The sequence below is a fragment of the Hemitrygon akajei genome, chromosome 9 (genome assembly GCF_048418815.1).
Source record: "Hemitrygon akajei chromosome 9, sHemAka1.3, whole genome shotgun sequence".
NCBI lineage: Eukaryota > Metazoa > Chordata > Chondrichthyes > Myliobatiformes > Dasyatidae > Hemitrygon > Hemitrygon akajei.
This window is the reverse complement of record NC_133132.1, coordinates 138,286,427-138,305,083: the sequence shown is the minus strand read 5'-3', so window position 1 is coordinate 138,305,083 and position 18,657 is coordinate 138,286,427. Positions and strand designations below refer to the sequence as shown.

The window sequence follows — 18,657 nt, the reverse complement described above, 5'->3', positions numbered from 1 at the left end:
AGCATTTTGTGTGTGTTGCTCGGATGTCCAGCCTTGATCATCTTCTCATGTAGCTGTAGAAAAGGGTCAGGGTGTGATAGGGTGGGCTGATGGGGTGACAGTGAAGTGAGTGATCCTCTCTGAAATGTGCCACCAGTTCAGCCAGTAAAATCACAACTCCATTGCTGATCTCCATAGTTCTGAGAACGAAGCCATAGCACTTTGGTGTGTGGAGCTCTGACTGGAATGAAGAACCAGACATTTGAGTGATGGCCCTTGTCACTCAAGAGCCACGTGCTGCTTTGGAGCAGACTGCCACGGGCTCCTCAGTTCACAAGTTGAAGCATCTGATTTTTTTCTCCCTGTAGTTGTTGACTTTACTAGGAATGGACCTCATCGCTGTTGACGTGAAAGCTGAAGTTTCTAATTTGCGTCCTTCATGATGTGTGACTTTTGTTGACACCCAATGAATCGTGGGGAAGTCTATGATGTCTGCAACGATGTGTCACTGATGTCTATTACTGAAGAAGGGGGTGATGAATTCCCCTCACCTTTAGCAAAGAGTTTTATCAGCCCGTCTAAGCCACAGTGCAGTATATGCTTGGAGGTGTGACTGATGTTTGATACAGCTACCAGGAATGAATTGTCGGCTCAGAAGTTAACAGTTATAGTTACCTTAGCTGACATAAATCCACATACGGCTGTGCAGCTGCAACTCTGCTGACCTCAGTGGCAAAGGCAAACAGATCTTCTCCTTGAGCAACCTTCCCCTGGATGCTTTGCCGCTTGTGGATCTTCTCAACAAGGTTTTGTCTTCTCCCTGTCATGGTGGCGGTAAGCCACCAAAGCCCTGATACGTCCTTGCGCGTAGGACTCCCTTACACCTCAGATACAGACCATGTCTGCTTACTGAATGTGCAACGGTGGTCAGCACAGTTCCTTTGACTCACCTGTGGCAGACACTCAAACGATTCAGGAGCAGCTTCATCCCCTCTGCAATGAGATTTCTGAATGGACATTGAACCCATTACTTCACTACTTTTACAAACCTGCTTTTTTTCCTCTTTTTGCACTACCTATTTAATTTAACTTCTTATTCTGCAGTATGTCCTTAATGTATTTCACAATTTTTTATTTTTATGCATTGCAATGTACTGCTGCCATTTAACAACAAGTTTCTCTGCACATGCCAATGATACTAGACTTGATTCTGATTCTGACTTATTCCCCTGAACTGTGAGCTGCAACGCCATTTCGATAAGCATCACACCTGCTGGATCAACATGGCCTCTGTCTGGTAGGCCTGATGCAGGTCATTCCTGATTTGTGATTTACATCAACTGCTGGCTCCTCCTCATTCATGTACATAATGTTCCTTTTAAAAGTTACTCCATTTGCTGAGTGCCAAAAAAAAGTGCCATTTCACTTCACAAATTTACAGCAAATTAGCTCTTTATAGTGCTGGATGTACTGGAGTGATACCACTCAGTTTCACAAGTATCATTTCCAAGAAATCTTTATACTTAACTGTCGTCGTCCTTTATTACCAACCATTTGCTTTGTGTCAGAGGAGTTGCCACTTACTGTTCTAAATGTATTTTTCATCTTATTAGTGAATAATAACAATAGAATTCATTTTCATCTTTGTGTATTTACACTTGTTGAAAGCCAAGCTCAGACATCCTGCGGATGTTTTTTCAACAGCATTCTCGGTGTGTGAAGGACAGAGGCAAATCTCTGTTTTCTGGTACAAAAGTGACCCTGTACTCTCTGAGACTTATTAATAGCCACATTATTGCAACCATTACATCACTGTCCTCAATAAGTCTTGATCATCTCTCAGCAAACAGTCCAATCGGCCAAGAGTGGGTAGCAGCAATAAGTAATTTTTAAGCCTGTCAATACTAACAGTAAAAGGTGAGCAAAATTATTAGCTATTTCTTTTCAGTCTGCCACAGCAAAATGAGGCTAATTGTACCCGCTGGCCATCTGCCACTTGGCCTGCTTCCATATGTCTGAGGCAGCAAATATATTGACAAAGCAGGTCTTTCAGGCCGTTGCCATGAAACAGCCCTGCACTCAGTTTTTGTGGTTCTGTTAATGCCTGTGAAAGGCTATTCGCCTGGTTCCACAAACTGAATGAATGGACTTCTTAGCTCTGATGTTGCGCTTCAAATGTTAAAGAGTAGCAAAACCTGCTGTGCCAGAACATGAAAACATGAGGCCTACAGAAAGGTATGGGTGCCGGAGATATAAAAGGCAGGTTTGTCCCAATGTGCTACTGGAGGATGGGCTATTTTGTTCAGAGGTTACTTGGCAGGGAAACATGATTAGTTAAAGTAGTTTTATAGGAGCAAGGCAAGTCCAGTGAATGACCTTGTTTGAGTGTAGTGATCTCAAGCTCTGTAAGTGGAGCTTATTGGGGAAGTATATGTGTTCTTGGGAGAGGACATTGTGGTCTATCTTTACCTGTGTTTTTGCACTTCGAGTTAAATGGCCATCATAAAGTAATGGTGTCATCCTCATTGTAAAGGTGAGAAAGTGCAGTTAAATAGAAATTTGCACTTTCGCATACTAAGCACATTGAGAGCAAATAGCAACTGTGAGTAGTATCAAGTCGGTGAGTCTGAAGATAGGTGTGTGTTTATTTGTGGTAATCCTCAAAGATATCATGAGTTGCTTCAGGGAAGGTCGACATGATTTCTATGTTTGTAAAATGTTATGGACTGAGTTTTGAGGTAGACGTGTTCTGTGCTCTAAATCTTCAGGCTCAAGCAGCTGGTTCTCCTCGTTCGTCACCCAGCCATGGTGCCAGCCGCCCCATGCCAATGCCCGTAAGGTCAACGTCTGCCTGTTCCACACCAACCCATGGTCCTCAGGATTCCTTGTCTGGGGTTGGCGGAGATGTGCAAGAAGCTTTTGCACAAGGTAAGTGTAAAATATTAACTATCTTGTCTTTTCATTGTTACTATGCATACATGCTTTCATGGTTTGTTGATAAGATGCTTTTTTTAAACTATGTATTTTATTTACTGATTTTAAAGAGGTGACTTACTATATCCCATCATTTGTAATATCAAAATTACAATCATGCTTTTTTGTAGAAATTATGCTGGAAGGAGATACAAAGAAACAGTAATGCTTATTTAGGCACATTTGCCAAAAGGAAGGAAAATCTGTCTGTGAAGCTGAGGGAACATAGATAAACATTTTGGGTACAAGTCAATCTGACTACATTTATAACTTTTCATTTTTCATTCATCAACCTGAACAACAATGGTTTTGGCTTGAACTTGCAAAGGAAATGACGGAAACTAAAACCGCAGCTAGTATTTCAAGCTCTAAATTACGTGAGATTGTGGTAAAATAGCCATTTCTTTCTGTATGTCCCTTTATATTTTCTTCTGATCAGTTACAAGTGATAAACACTTAGCTAGAAAGTGTAATTCAAGATAATGTTGTTAGTCTGTTCTCAGAATGGAGACAGTATTGCATTGATTTCCCATTACTTGGTGCCCTGGGAAAGACTTTTCTCCTTGAACCACTTTAGTCATTAGAGTGATGCTGTTTCCATAATGCTGCAAGGTAGAGAACTTGGGACACTGGGCAGTGAAGAAACGCCAATTTAGACCGGAGTTAGAGTACTATGTTATATGAGAGTAAATTTGGATGTAAGTGTGTTTTCAAGTGGATCCTTCTTTCTTCTTGGTGGTAATGGAAACACTGATGGAGTATGCTGTATTGCTGTAGATGGTACACACTCTAGCCACTAATTCCAATAGTGCAGAGCATTATTCAGACAATGTTCTGAAGTGAGTGCTTTGAGCTTCTTAAATGCTTATGCGAGTAATCAAAGCAATTTCATCCAACTCATGGCCTCAGCCTTGGACGGGATGTTTATGTGGTAAGGAGGCAAGAGATGAACAATTTGTAACACCCTGATTCAGTGTCACTGTAGAAGGTATACTCTACCTTCTGAACCCCACTGGCCTTCAAAATATTGAAGTCAGAGAATCCAGCAATGCTGGTGGTACTGGGAGGGAGATACCTGGACTGTATTATATGACCAGCCACACCAGCTGTTGTCTCTATGGTGTATGATTCAAGTTGCAGGAGAACCTGCCCTTTGGCCCATTTGCCCATTCGCTGTGAGACATTTGCACAATTCTGAATCAACTGTACTCTTGATGCCAAGATCTGAAACTGCTGTGGCATTCAACACTTGTGCCCATGCCTGGATCAAGACTATTCTAGGTCAAGAGAGGAGTGCGTCTTGCAGAGCTTGAATTGACCATTGTTGAGCCTATTTCCGATTTGGCGATATTAAATGGAACCATTGATGAGTCCTTTCAGCACATTACCGGTTGTTGCAGTGAGGCTTGCCGTGCAGTAATTGATCACGTTGAGTTTATTCTGTTGTCACTTCATGTTCTTGTGCACACAGAAGTAAATCGCACATTATCACAACATTTATATCCTCTTCATTGAAATTCTCAAGTGCAGTTTTAAATGTAACTTAATTGTCACATACAGTAGTTTAAATCGACATTATATTTTGGACTTATTTACTCAGCTAGTCCAACGAGTAATAATTTGTACGTCATTAGTATGGAAGACAGTAAATTAATTATTTCATAATCTATCCTTCCTATTCTTTGTTGCTTCTAATTCTGGTACAATTAAGTTCCTTTTCTCCTGAATCATATTATTTTAATTGAAGAAAATCCTTGATCTGTATCTATAAAAGTTCAGCGACAAAGAGTCTATAGTTTGAATATGATAATTAATAGGAAGTCCTGTCTTTTTAGTTGTAACAAGAAGTGGGACTTTAAAAAGAAATACCAGACAAAGGATATAGTGTGTACAAAATTCAATGTAACAGCTGGTCAAACTCAAAACCAGAAAGGCTACCATCTCAACGGACATGTGCAGCAAGCACATGGGAATTCAACCACTGCCAAGTTTCCATTCAAGTCATAAGCTGACTCAATTGATGTCTATCTGTTTCTCCATCATTGCTGAGTATAAATCCAAGAGCTTTCACCAATAGCAGCAAGAGAGTGCCTTCGCCATATGGACTACAGCACATCAGAAAGGAAGCTCACTGGCACCATATCGTCAAGAATTAGTTATGAGTTATAAATGCTAGCTATGACAGCAATTTCCACATCCAATAAATGAACAAGGCTTTTCATTGAGGAACACACTGAGGCAAATAAAACCCACTGTTCTAGAGCTATCAACTCTTTGAAAAGCACTTTCTAGTCTGCCCATGGAAGGTCTTGTATCATGACTGAGTGCCACAAGCCAACATAACCTAAGATCCAGGACTAGATGCTGAGAGGTTCATGAAGCTGCTTGTAGTCACTTTAAGGTCCCAAGGAGGAAGGTTACAGTTTACAGTCCTCCCGTCATTGCGTATCACAAAAATGCCATCTGTGCTAATGCCCCAAGATCTGTTTGCTTAAGGGTTTTATATCGATAATACATGATACCACGCTAAGATTACATAAATGGAATAATTTTACTTGTGTTGAGAAGTTTGACAGATGAGCTTCATTATATATGTTAGAAATCTTTATGAATAAAATATATTTGAAACGTCGAAAGAAGTAAATAATAAAGGGAGGGAAATAGACAATGTGTTAATCTGATGCTTATCATGATAAATACAGCAAATCAGAAGCTTTATTCCATAAATGAATGCTTCTGATATGAATAGATATGATTGTCCATGATCATTTGAGGTAGCTCTTCCGTCAAATACGGTGGTATAATCAGTAAAGACTGTACAACATATTACAATACCAGTGTTAATCCTTATCTTTGTGGGAGATAGTCCAGTAGTTACAACCTGTACTCCATGTGTTCTCTTTTTTTCCTTCCGCTTTGCCCTCCCATCTTGGAACATCCATTCTAGAATCTTCAGGTAACTAGAGCAGATATTTTTAAAAGTTCTAATTTACAATGCAGAATGTCGTTTTAGTGTTGTAGATCGTTCACCAGCCTGAACTGGCAGTTTTAACTTTCCACAGGAGCCCGCAGAAACTTGCGTAATGATTTGTTGGTGGCAGCTGATTCCATTACAAACACCATGTCCTCGCTGGTCAAGGAACTCCATTCAGGTAGGAACATTCATTGAAACTGAGTGAATCATCTTACTACCCTAATGTTTTACCTACAAGCTATACTGGTGCTCTTTGGTGCACTTATTTTTTAAAAAGTGCCATCCATGCTTAATTTGCCGACTCTAATGTTCTCATTCTTAAAGGGATCTGGTCATCCAAAATTTGCCTAAATTAAATGTAACTAGCAACATATTTCTAAAGCTAGAACAATAATGATACTTGCATTCCCATTTACAGGTTGTCCCACATTGCTTCCTTCCATATCCAGTATGACTCTGATGTCCAATAGGACTCTGATCCATTGCACAAGCCATCTTGTTTGTTTGGGAAGTCATGGAACAATATGTGATGTTGTCATTCCACTATCCGTATAAGGAATAGTAATGGGATAATACCTTCAGAGCAATTTTCTGCTGTTCAGAGTGAGGCTTAGTGCCAAGTCTGCCAAGTGGTCCAGGTTCTGTTCGTCTTTCCCATTAAATGTAGCAAGGATGTCTTGCTAAATCTGTATAAGGCCTTAACAAGACTACACCTAGTGTATTGTGTGCAGATTTATTCTCCTCCTTGACCAAGAATATACTAGTCATCAAGAGATTTCATTGATAGTTTACATAACTGATTCCTGGAAAGGCAGGACTGTCAAATTAGCAAAGATTGGGTTGGCTAGGACAATGTTCACTGGAGTGTAGAAGAAGGAGAAGGGACTCGATTGAAATGTACAACATTCTGACAGGGCTCAATAGGCTGGATGCAGTGAAGATGTTTTCATATAGACAGAGATGACAGTTTCAAGATCCAGGTTATAATACTTTGAGGAGAGGTTTTTTTTTTCACTCAAAAGATGGTAAGCCCATGGAATTCTTTTCTGCAGAAGGTAGTGGAGGCCAAGTCACAAAAAATATTTTAAAATGGACATAGATTTTTATACACAAGGAGATTGTGAAGGGGGGATTTGATAATGAGAGTCGGCAAGGTTTGTAGAGCAGAACATGCTTGAAGAGCTGGATAGCCTAATCCTTCTTCCATTTTTGGCATTCTATATTTCCCAAAATAATTTGAGGCCCAGCTTCCAAAGTACATCTTCAACTTTCTTGCTTTACATTGCCTTGTGGAATAATCTTTAAGATTGATTCAATTCATACATCAAGGTCTTTTTCCTTCGATTACCTTCCTGTTGCATCTGACTACCTTCTGTCCTATCAACCTATCATTGTTGTTATCCCATTGTTGTGTCCTCTTGTGGCAACGATTTCAGCCCTGAGAAAAAGCCTCTGGCTATCCACACGATCAATGCCTCTCATCATCTTATACACCTCTATCAAGTCACCTCTCAATCTCCATTGCTCCAAGGAGAAAAGGCCAAGTTCACTCAACCTATTCTCATAAGGCATGCTCCCCAATCCAGGCAAAATCCTTGTAAATCTCCTCCTGTTTTCTTGCAAACAATCCTAAGTTTTTCTGTTTTGCAAAATACACTCCTTATTTCCTTAAACTTTATTCTGACCCAATAATTAGCCAGCCAAATATCTTTTTTTTGGCCACAACGTTCACAAAAAAAGTCAATGTCTCACTTTCCAAAACAGATGGCCCCCGTTTTTCGAACGTTCGCTTTACGACAGCTCGCTGTTACGAAAGACCTACATTGGTACCTGTTTCGCTAACCAAAGAGGATTTTCACTTTTATGAAATAAAGACGCCCACTTTATACATGTGTTTACCCCGAGAAAGACTACAATGACCGTGAAGCCTTGTGCGGGCAGTTGTGTGCGCATGCATGTATGTGCGTACGCATGTACGTGTATAGGCATGTACGTGCATATGCGTGTACATGCCGTTTTTTTTCTCCAAATCGATTTTGGCTCTCTGTCTTCCCAATTTTGATAAGTGAAACTACACCATACTTACAATATTTCTACTTTATATAGGCTGTATCTTTATCATATCATTCCTGCTTTTACTACATGTTCGTGTTATTTTAGGTTTTATGTGTTATTTGGTTTGATTTGGTAGCTTATTTTTTGGGTCTGGGAACGCTCAAAAATTTTCCCCATATAAATGAATGGTAATTGCTTCTTTACGACTTTTCGGTTTACAAACGGTTTCATAGGAATGCTCTACCTTCGGATAGCAGGGGAAACTTGTACTATCAGGGGCACTGCCCCCAACCTTCATCCTATTCTTGACCCATCCACTTCCTCCAGTTATTGCTCTGTTCTTAACCTTATGGTCATTGACTATATCCTCAACTTTGCTCATTTCCTCTTCTGCACACCACTGCAGATAGTCAACTCTTCACTTGCCCGCAATACCATACCACCCTGAACAATATCATGAACAAGACTTTAATGGGCATTCATTATCCTTCCTGGTAAAATATAGCAGATGCTAATCAAACTTAACTTAGTATTGTACATGGTATTTGATGATCAGCTGTAGAATGTCTCTCTTCACGCGATTATTTTTGCATTGTTCTAGTTCTGCTTTTTTCAATATATTCTTCATACCTTCTGCAGTGGTTCTGTACATGTACTGTTCCAGAATTCTTCAGTGATTCATTTCTCATCTGTCGCATTTCACCTCTCTAGAAGGGTCTTCCTTCTACCCAGCCTTTAAAACTTAATTCAACCTAATCAATTACTCTCCAAAATTTATAGAAAAAACAGAAACATAGAAAACCTACAGCACAATACAGGCCCTTCAGTCCACAAAGTTGTGCCGAACATGTCCCTACCTCAGAAATTGCTAGGCTTACCTATAGCCCTCTATTTTTCTAAGCTCCATGTACCTATCCAAAAGTGTCTTAAAAGACCCTATAATATCCACCTCCACCACTGTTGCCGGCAGCCCCATTCCACGCACTCACCACTCTCTGAGTAAAAAACTTAACCCTGACATCTCCTCTGTACCTATTCCCTAGCACCTTAAACCTGTGTCCTCTTATGGCAACCATTTCAGCCCTGGGAAAAAGCCTCTGACTATCCACATGATCAATGCCTCTCATCATCTTATACACCTCTATGAGGTCACTTCTCATCCTCCGTAGCTCCAAGGAGAAAAGGCCAAGTTCACTCAACCTATTCTCATAAGGCATGCTCCCCAATCCAGGCCACATCCTTGTTAATCTCCTCTGCACCCTTTCCCTGGCTTCCACATCCTTCCTGTAGTGAGGCGACCAGAACTGAGCACAGTACTCCAAGTGGGGTCTGACCAGGGTCCTATGAAGCTGCAACATTACCTCTCGACTCCTAAATTCAATTCCACGATTGATGACAGCCAATACACCATATGCCTTCTTAACCACAGAGTCAACCTGCACAGCTGCTTTAAGCGTCCTATGGACTCGGACCCCAGGATCGCTCTGATCCTCCACACTGTCAAGAGTCTTTCCATTATAAACATTAAAAGGTGGTATTATTGAAATGGGCAAAATTCTGAAGGGGCATTTGTACCATTAATGTTTTCCTTTGTTGGTATATCTGAACTAGGGATCATGGAATTCACTAGTCCAGAAATCTGATGAGTATATTCAAACCAGAGTTCAAAGTTTGATATTTTTCTTAGAGCTAGAGGGAACAGGTACTGCAGAGACACAGCTGGAACAGGACAACTATTGAACGGCAGAGGAGACACAAAGGGTTGGATTACCCCCCCCCCCCCCACCTTGCTCTTTTCTATATTTCTGTAATTTAAAGATTTTGAGGAAATTAAAGATTTTGGGATTTGTGTAAAAAAATTGGCAAAGAGGGCAAAGGTGCAGTTTGAATGACTAACCCCACTTACTGCATGTCCAATCCCTTTAGAATTTTATACGTTTCAATAAGATCCCTTCCTCAATCTTCTAAATTCCTGTGAGTATAAGCCAAGTCGATCCAGCCTTTCTTCATATGAAAGTTCTGCCATCCCAGGAATCAATCTGGTGAACCTTCTCTGTACTCCCTCTATGGCAAGAATGTCTTTCCTCAGATTAGGGGACCAAAACTCCACACAATACTCTAGGTGCGGTCTCACCATGACCTTGTACAACTGCAGTAGAACCTCCCTGCTCCTGTACTCAAATCCTTTTGCTATGAATGCCAACATACCATTTGCCTTTTTCTCCGCCTGCTGTACCTGCATGCCCACCTTCAATGACTGGTGTACAATGACACCCAGGTCTCGTTGCACCTCCCCTTTTCCTAATCGGCCACCATTCAGATAATAATCTGTTTTCCTGTTCTTGCAACCAAAGTGGATAACCTCACATTTATCCACATTAAATTGCATCTGCTATGAATTTGCCCATTTACCTAACCTATCCAAGTCACCCTGCATCCTCTTAGCATCCTCCTCACAGCTAACACCGCCACTCAGCTTCGTGTCATCTGCAAACTTGGAGATGCTGCATTTAATTCCCTCGTCTAAATCATTAATATATATTGTAAACAACTGGGGTCCCAGCACTGAGCCTTGCAGTACCCCACTAGTCACTGCCTGCCATTCTGAAAAGGTCCCGTTTACTCCCACTCTTTGCTTCCTGTCTGCCAGCCAATTCTCTATCTACATCAATACCATACCCCCAATACCGTGCTTTCAGTTTTCATAAGTCTGCCATAGTAGGTAGGTACCTACATTCACCATTATTGATCTGTAAGGCTGTTTACTAAATGTACTTCTGCAATAGTATGTACAAAAAAGGAAAAGAGCAAACTTGTAGATGAGGATGTATTCAAAGTTCTTAGATCAGGTTGTATGGTTAAGAACAGGGTAATAATTGGAAAGAGAATGAATCAAGGATTGAATGGGGGATAGAGATGGTGCCTTTGATCGCATAGCAAAGCTAGACATTGACTTCATAAAAAGTAGTTGGCTGGCTTGTTGTTGGGTCAGAATAAAGTCTATGAAATGATAAATGCATCTTGAACACCGTAAGAAAGAAAACAGGACAAAAGTTTCGGGATAACAACAATGATAGGTAGATTGGATTGAGGTGATCAGGTGCAAGAGGAAGATGAAAGAGGGAAAAGGCACAGATGTATGAATTGAATCAACCTTAAATAAATAGACATTCTGAAATGCCAAGCTAGCTGGTTGGCCAGTTTGCTCAGAGGGAAGTCTAGGAAATAAAAAGTGCATTATATAATGTCTTATTTCAGTCAATAAGTGTTACAAAGATGTTTTGATAAGAAATGTTTGAATTTTGTGGTAATTCTCTCAGGTGAACCCTGTCTTTCTGTAATTTAAGGCAATGATGTTGTTCCCAAGATCAGTTAATAGCCAATATGCTGGTCTTCCAAACCAACTATCAAACATCCAATCTCTAGACTCCAAGCAGTTGGTGGTGTTTATGGAGACTGGCATCAGACAATGATAACTCAGCTCAGAAAGGAAAGACAATGGGAAACAGCTATGTGGAAAACATGATGCTAATCAAACCAAATAAATGATTTCCTCTTCTTAGCTCATGTTTGTTTTTGAAAAGAACAGGAAGAGCCCGAGTGCAAGTAGCCAAATGATTGAGAATTTTTTCCTTACATCTTAATTTATTTTTCATGATTGTTCATGCAAAGCAGACATTGAATTGCAGCCTCAGAGTAAATAAAATGTTGTGGCATTATTGCCACAAGCTGTCATTACAATAATTGATTGTTTTGTAAACTGACACACTGGAAGATTTGATAGATGTTTACCAGTGCTGAAATGTTGCAGACTTGCAGTTTCTATATGCTTCCAGAAACTTCCCATTGTGGAGTTGACATATCCATAAATTTAGCAAGATGACAGGTTAAATCAATAGCAGTATTAAATTACAAATAAATGATTTTCTGTCATTTTTATAGGTTAAAACTACATTGTTACACTAACAATTATGACACAGTTATATTATTGAATCAGTAAAGTTTTTACATCAGATTGGTACAAAAACAGCAGTGTAACTGAATGGTAAAATCACTAACTTCATGAAGAATCCAAGCAAATGACATCATCTAAAGGAGAGAGTTCTACCATGTTTCACATATTTGCTGTATAGTTATAACTGGTATTAATCTATCTCAATGAGTTCTCAATATAAGAAAGTTCCATTATTGTTTCAGCAAAGTATTGTAAGTTTTTCATTGCACCTGTGCATACATGCAGCTCATACATGACAAAATAAAATGTGAGTTTGACTATGAAATGTTACCAGCCTCTGGATACTCTTAACTAGAGTTCTGGGGATATTTGTTTGTTTATTTGCGTAGAATTTTGTTTTCCGAATTACAGCCTATAGAGTTGTAACAGACCTGTGAAATTTGCTGTTTTGCAGCAGCGGTACATTACAATACATAATAAAAAACTATAAATAACAGTAAGAAGTGTTTGTGTAAATAAAATAGTGCAAAAAGAGGAAGCAAAATCTAGCGAGGTGGTGTTCATGGATGCATTGTCCATTCAGAAATCTGATGGTAGAGGGGAAGAAGCTATTCCTGAAATATTAAGTGTGTGTCTTCAGGCTCCTGTGTCTCCTTCCTTTTGGTAGCACTGAGAAGAGGGCACGTCCTGGGTGATGGGGATCCTTAATGATCGATGCAGCCTTTTTGAGGCACCGCCTTTTGAAGGTATTCTTGATGCTGGGGAGGCTAATTCCTATGATGGAGCTGACTGTGTTCACAACTTCCTGCAGCTTGTTTCGATCCTGTGCAATGCCCTGCCCCTCATACCAGATGGTGATGCAACCAGTTGGAATTCTCTCTATGGTACATCTGTAGAAATTTGCGAGTGTCTTTGGCGACATATCAGATTGCATTACTGTAAAACAGTATTATATTGAGACATACAGTACATTTTAAATATATTGTTTTATATGCCTATTGTAAGAACAACAATTTAATGCAGCAGTCTTTATCATTAACCAGTTTCCTTTTTTGAAAATTGTCCCTGCCAGTTTGAACTTTCAACTGTGAGTGTATTGTATTGTACTTTAGATTAACATGCATAGATTTAAACAGTTTCTAGTAAAGATGTATGTCAACCCTTTGGTTTTCGTAGACAGATCTTGGCAAAAATTCACTGGGGGGATCCCAATACAATTTTATTGCTCATATTTTAATGCTTCCAGTGTAGAGGTTCTAATAATCATTAACTTTGAGGTTAATTGGTCAGTGGGTAGTTTTCCTGTTGGGGCAGTCATTCTCCAGTTGAGACAATATTTATGTTTGCATCTGGGATGGAGACACTGAAGCTCATTGCTTGCATTCAGTTTGAGCTGTATGGTTTCTATTACTCGTTGACACAGTGCTTTTCTGATTGTTGATAGCAGATTATTCCATTTTTATCCATTTCAAAATCCAAAAATATATTCTGTGCTCATTGGGTGACTTCAGGTTGCTAGGCAACTGCAAAGCTTTTCTGGATACATATTCTCCACTCCTATTGGCTGGTTATTTATAAATGCTTGACAGAACACCCGAAGTGACATTTAAAACTCCTGTGAGCAGTATGTTTTCTTGCTGCTTCGGATCCGCTGAGATATATTTTACGTCGTGTTGTTTGAGGAGGGACTCCCTTGCTCTTTCTTCCCCCCCCCCCCCACCACCAATGCTGCAGACAAATTTAAATCTTCATCAATCAGAAGGCAGGGGCTTCCTTTATAAACAAAATCACAGCCTCTGTGACAAGGCCGAAAGGAAGATTTGCATGTGTATAGTGCCTCTCACAAAGCTGTTCACAGCCAGTGAAGCAGCTCTACAATGTTGTAGTCAGTTCTGTCACGTAGGAAGGAGCATCAATGCAGTCTTCCTTCAGCACTGCAGTACCCCTCCCCCATCTCCAGCGTTGCCCCACTGTCCTTGGTTATCCGAAGAAATCTTACAATCAGGCTTCGGTATGGTTTCATAATGTCGGAAGCTTCCAAATGAACCAGGGTATCAGTACAATATCAAGCCAAAACTACTTGGGTGGATATCCGTGGCACAAAGAACTACAAGCTTAAAACGTCACATTTAAATAATCTTACTGTAATGATTCTAATTGCTGTTCACATCTCAAATACTCTGACGTATGTCCAGTCACATGTACCTCCAAAGCTGTCCTCACTGCTGTTCGGTTTCTCGGAATAAAGTGTGTTTGATTTTTTTTCAGTTTATTAAATGATTCTGTGCTCTCTTCAGGTCTATTTGCTCTTCACATTCTCCTCTTATCACCTCATCGTATTCTGTTTGGTTACATGGTCTGCATTTTGTAGATAGTGTGCTCTGAGCACTTATGATCTCTATTCCTCGTCCAGTTACATTGATGAACCACTTTTTCCTCAGTCACTGCTATGACTGTTCAAAGAGCAGTCAGAAACGTGTTCTGTTCAACAATGCAGAGCTCCCAACAACCTAAAGTCAAAACTTCATTCTGAAATGACTACTAACAAAGCAAGACCCCAACAGTTCCTGCTTTCAGTCGTCTCCTGCAGTTTACATTGTGCATTGCTGGGGAAAGTGCAAATAGCATTGTACAAAAAGCAGATTGGCCAGAAACAAGGGAAGCAATTCCTGTGTCCCGTTCGTCCTGATACCAGGTAGAAGGCTTATTCAGGAAAACTTGATCTCCAAAACCAGCCATTGTGCAACAAGTTACTTTTATGTCAATGTGGCTGTGAAGATTTTGATTTTTAAAGTTTAGCTTTATTTGTCACATGTACATTAAAACACACAGTGAAATGATTTGGTTGCCTTGATGACCGTTACTGTCTGGGGATTGTGCTGGGTGCCACACTTCCAATGCCAGCAGCTCATTGGCTGTAATCCTAACCATATATCGTTTGGAATGTGGGAAGAAACCAGAGCATGCAGAGGAAGTGCAAACAGTCACAGGGAGAACAAACAAACTCCAAATTGGACCCCAATAGGTGATCGACCAGTGGCGCTGTGACCCGTACTTTAACTGCTACGCTACCATGCTGCCCCGAATTTAATTTTAAATTTTAGACTTGAAATTAAATTGAAAAAGATCAGAATAGCAAAGGCATTGATAATCTGTTTCAAGGAAAATGTTTAAATTCTGGCACTCAAACCCATTCTGTGCAGGCAGCCTTGGGAAGGGAGCACTTTGGTCCCAGAAACATAGACAGCTGCCATTGGCAGAGAGATGAGCAAGCTTTACTCAATGCCACACTATCTAGCAAGACCAGTCAAGGTAGTCTTAAAGTGACATTACTCAATCAATTTTATTTTTCTCATCCAAGACCAAATTCTATCCTTCAGTCCCTTTAGATTCTGTTCGATTAGTCCCTTTAACCTCCATAAAAAAACTTCTATTGCATTGATAAGACTGTCTTTAAAATGTTTTTGCACTTAACAAATCATAAATATTTATAAAATAAATATTTATAAAAATCTACATAAAACTCAATTCTTGTTTCAATCTTTCAAGGGGGACTTAACTACCGTTCTTGAAGAGTATGCTGACAGAGGCTAATACGCCATCAATCTCACACCTATGGTCTTCAGCAAGTTTCATTATTGCTGTTCAGAACTTGGCTTGTTTGGTCTTCCCAAGACATTAGCTTCTGATCCACTAAACGTTATCCTTTCTTGATCAGGATTGTTCATACAGATTCTTGACATACATTGCAAGACATCAGAGTTGACCACATTCTTTGTTAGTGCTTGTTTTGATTTTTGGAGATAAACCTTGCCCCAGCCTGGGCCTACATTTTCTCACCTCACTTTTAGAAAAATGATATGCCAGATTCTCACTCATGACCTCCCAAAGTTTTTGTTGTTGTAGGATCCTTTCCAATGCATTGAAACTTGGATAATTTGAAAAGAGGAGAAACGAAAAATAAAGTTATTAATCATTTTGTGACGTTGGATAGATTACAATATTCTAACCGTCTTTGCATATATAGTATAACATTACCACATTAGCAGCTCACATACACAGATTTTAGCCTTCAGCAAAATTGTTTCTGACTTTAAAGAATAGTTATGAGTCTCAGTAGATTTTTTTTGCCAATTTAACATGATACTTTAATTTATCTGTTCCAAGCGAGACTTACTGGAACCTGACCCAAAATGGAACACCAGTGGCTCAAAGGGGTGCAGCTTGGACTCCTTTTCCTTATTTCAGGTTTCCTTGATTGAAAAGAAAAACTAGAAAACATCTTGGTACCTAACTTGGCTGATTAAATCCTGTTCTGCTATTTAACTTGAAAGATGTTAATGAAGAAAGCAAGCAGGCAGAGTTTATTGATGAATTTGTTTATATCGTGTAACACTGTGATGTTTAGCGTTGTAAGATTAGTATTTCTTTTGTGGAGGACTTTCTTTCAGTGTCTGCATAAAGCATCATTGAATTGAGGTCCGTAAGACCATAAGATCATAAGATATAGAAGCAGAATTAGGCCATTTTGGCCTATTGAGTCTTCTCTACCATTTCATCATTTTCCTATCAGCCCCAATCTCCTGCCTTCTCCCCATATCCCTTCATGCCCTGAGCAATCAAGAATCTGCCTTAAATATACCTCCACAGCTGCCTGTGGCAAAGAATTCTGCAGATTCACCACTCTCTGGCTAAAGGAATTCCTCCTCATCTCCATTCTAAAAGGACGTCCCTCCATTCTGAAGCTGCGTTCTCTGGCCTCTCCCATCATGGGGAACATCCTTTCCACATCCATTCTATCAAGGCCTTTCACCATTTGATAGGTTTCAATGAGGTCATCCCTCATTTTTCTGAATTCTAGTAAATACAGGCCCAGAGCCATCAAACACTCTTCATATGACAAGCCATTCAATGCTGGAATCATTTTCGTGAACTTCCTTTGAACCCTTTCTGGTTTCAGCACATCCTTTCTAAGATATGGGACACATAAATGCTCACAATACTCCAAGTGAAACCTCACCAGTGCTTTATAAAGTCTCATCATTACATTCTTACTTTTATATTCTTGTCCTCTTAAAATGTATGCTAACATTGTATTTGCCTTTCTCACCACAGATTCTACCTACAAGTTAATCTTTAGGGAATCCTGCTCAAGGACTCTCAAATCCCTTTGCACCTCAGTTTTGTTGTATTTTCTCTCCATTTAGAAAATAGTCAATCCTTTCATTTCTTCTACCAAAGTGCATGACCAAATTCTTCCCAACAAAGTATTCTATCTACCCTTTCTTTGCCCATTCTCCTAATCTGTCTGTCCTTCTATAGCCTCTCTACTTCCTCAAAACTGCCTGCCCTTCCACCAATCTTGATACCGTCTGTGAACTTTGCAACAAAGCCATCAATTCCATCATCCAAATCAATGACATACAACGTGAAAAGAATCGGTCCTAAAGAGACCCCTGTGGAACACCACTAGTCACTGGCAGCCAATCAGAAAAGGCTCCCTTTATTTCCACTCCTTGCCATTTCAACTCCAACATCTTCCCAACCACTGAGGTCAGACTACCTGGCCTATAGTTTCCTTTCTTCTGCCTCTCTCCCTTCTTTAGTGACATTTGCAATTTTCCAGTCTTCCAGAACCATTCCAGAATCTGGTGATTCTTGAAAGATCATTACTAATCCCTCCACAATCTCTTCAGCCACCTCTTTCAGAACTCTGGAGTGTACACCATCTGGTGCAGGTAATTTATCTACCTTCAGACCTTTCAGTTTCCCAAGAACCTTTGCTCTAGTAATAGTAACTTCACACACTTCATGACCCCTGTCACCTGGAATTTCCACCATACTGCTGGTGACTTCCACAGTGAAGACTGATGTAAAATACTTGTTCGGTTTGTCTGTCATTTCCTTGTCGGCCATTGCTACTTCTCTAGCATCGTTTTCCAGTGGTCTGATATCCACTCTCGCCTGTCTTTTACACTCGAACTATATGAAGAAACGTTTATTTATCCTCTTTAATATTACTGGCTAGCTATTTTCGTATTCCATCTTTACCTTCTTAATTACTTTTTTTGTGGCCTTCTGTTGGTTTTTAAAAGCTTCCCACTGATTTTTGCTCTATTATATGCCCTCTCTTAGGCTTTTATATTGGTTTTGACTTCTTTTGTTAGCCACAGTTGTGTCATTTTGCCTTTAGAATACTTTTTATCTTTGGTATGTATATACCCTATGCCTTCTGAATTGCTTCCAGAAATTCCAGCCATTGTTCCTCTGCTATCATCCCAACCAATGTTCTTTTCCAATCAATTCTGGCCAACCCCTCTCTCATGTCTCTGTAATTTCCTTTACTCCACTGTAATACTGATACATCTGACTTTAGCTTCTCCTTCTCACATTTCACGGTGAATTTGATCATATTAAGATCACTTTCCCCAAAAGGTTCTTTTACCTTAATCTCTCTAATCAGTTCTGGTTCATTGCACAACACCCAATCCAGAATAGCTGATCCCCTAGTGGGCTCACCCTCGATCTGCTCTAAAAAGCTGTCCCATAGGCACTCTAGAAATCCCCCTCCAAGAGCCCAGCACCAACCAAGCCCCAGGTGCTTCCTGTACCAGTAAGAAGTACTGTATGCACCAGGCTATTCACTTTCTTAAAGCAGAAGTAATGTGTGAGGCAAAAATAATAATCTTAAAGCATGCTGGAAGAAAAGTCAACACCATCA

General features: G+C 39.9%; 1 protein-coding gene across 16 annotated transcripts in view; it reads left to right on the top strand.

The window, feature by feature from the left end:
- LOC140733570 (dystrobrevin beta) overlaps window positions 1–18,657 on the top strand; it is a 494,877-nt gene that overhangs the window by 441,324 nt on the left and 34,896 nt on the right. For 15 of the 16 annotated variants that reach the window (XM_073057088.1, XM_073057083.1, XM_073057081.1 and 12 more), the window contains 2 exons: window positions 2,748–2,907; window positions 6,015–6,104. In XM_073057088.1, coding sequence (XP_072913189.1) covers window positions 2,748–2,907; window positions 6,015–6,104 — 250 coding nt within the window. Of the gene's footprint in view, window positions 1–2,747; window positions 2,908–6,014; window positions 6,105–11,328; window positions 12,375–18,657 lie in introns of those variants that run through there. The other variant, XM_073057092.1, reaches the window with a different exon arrangement.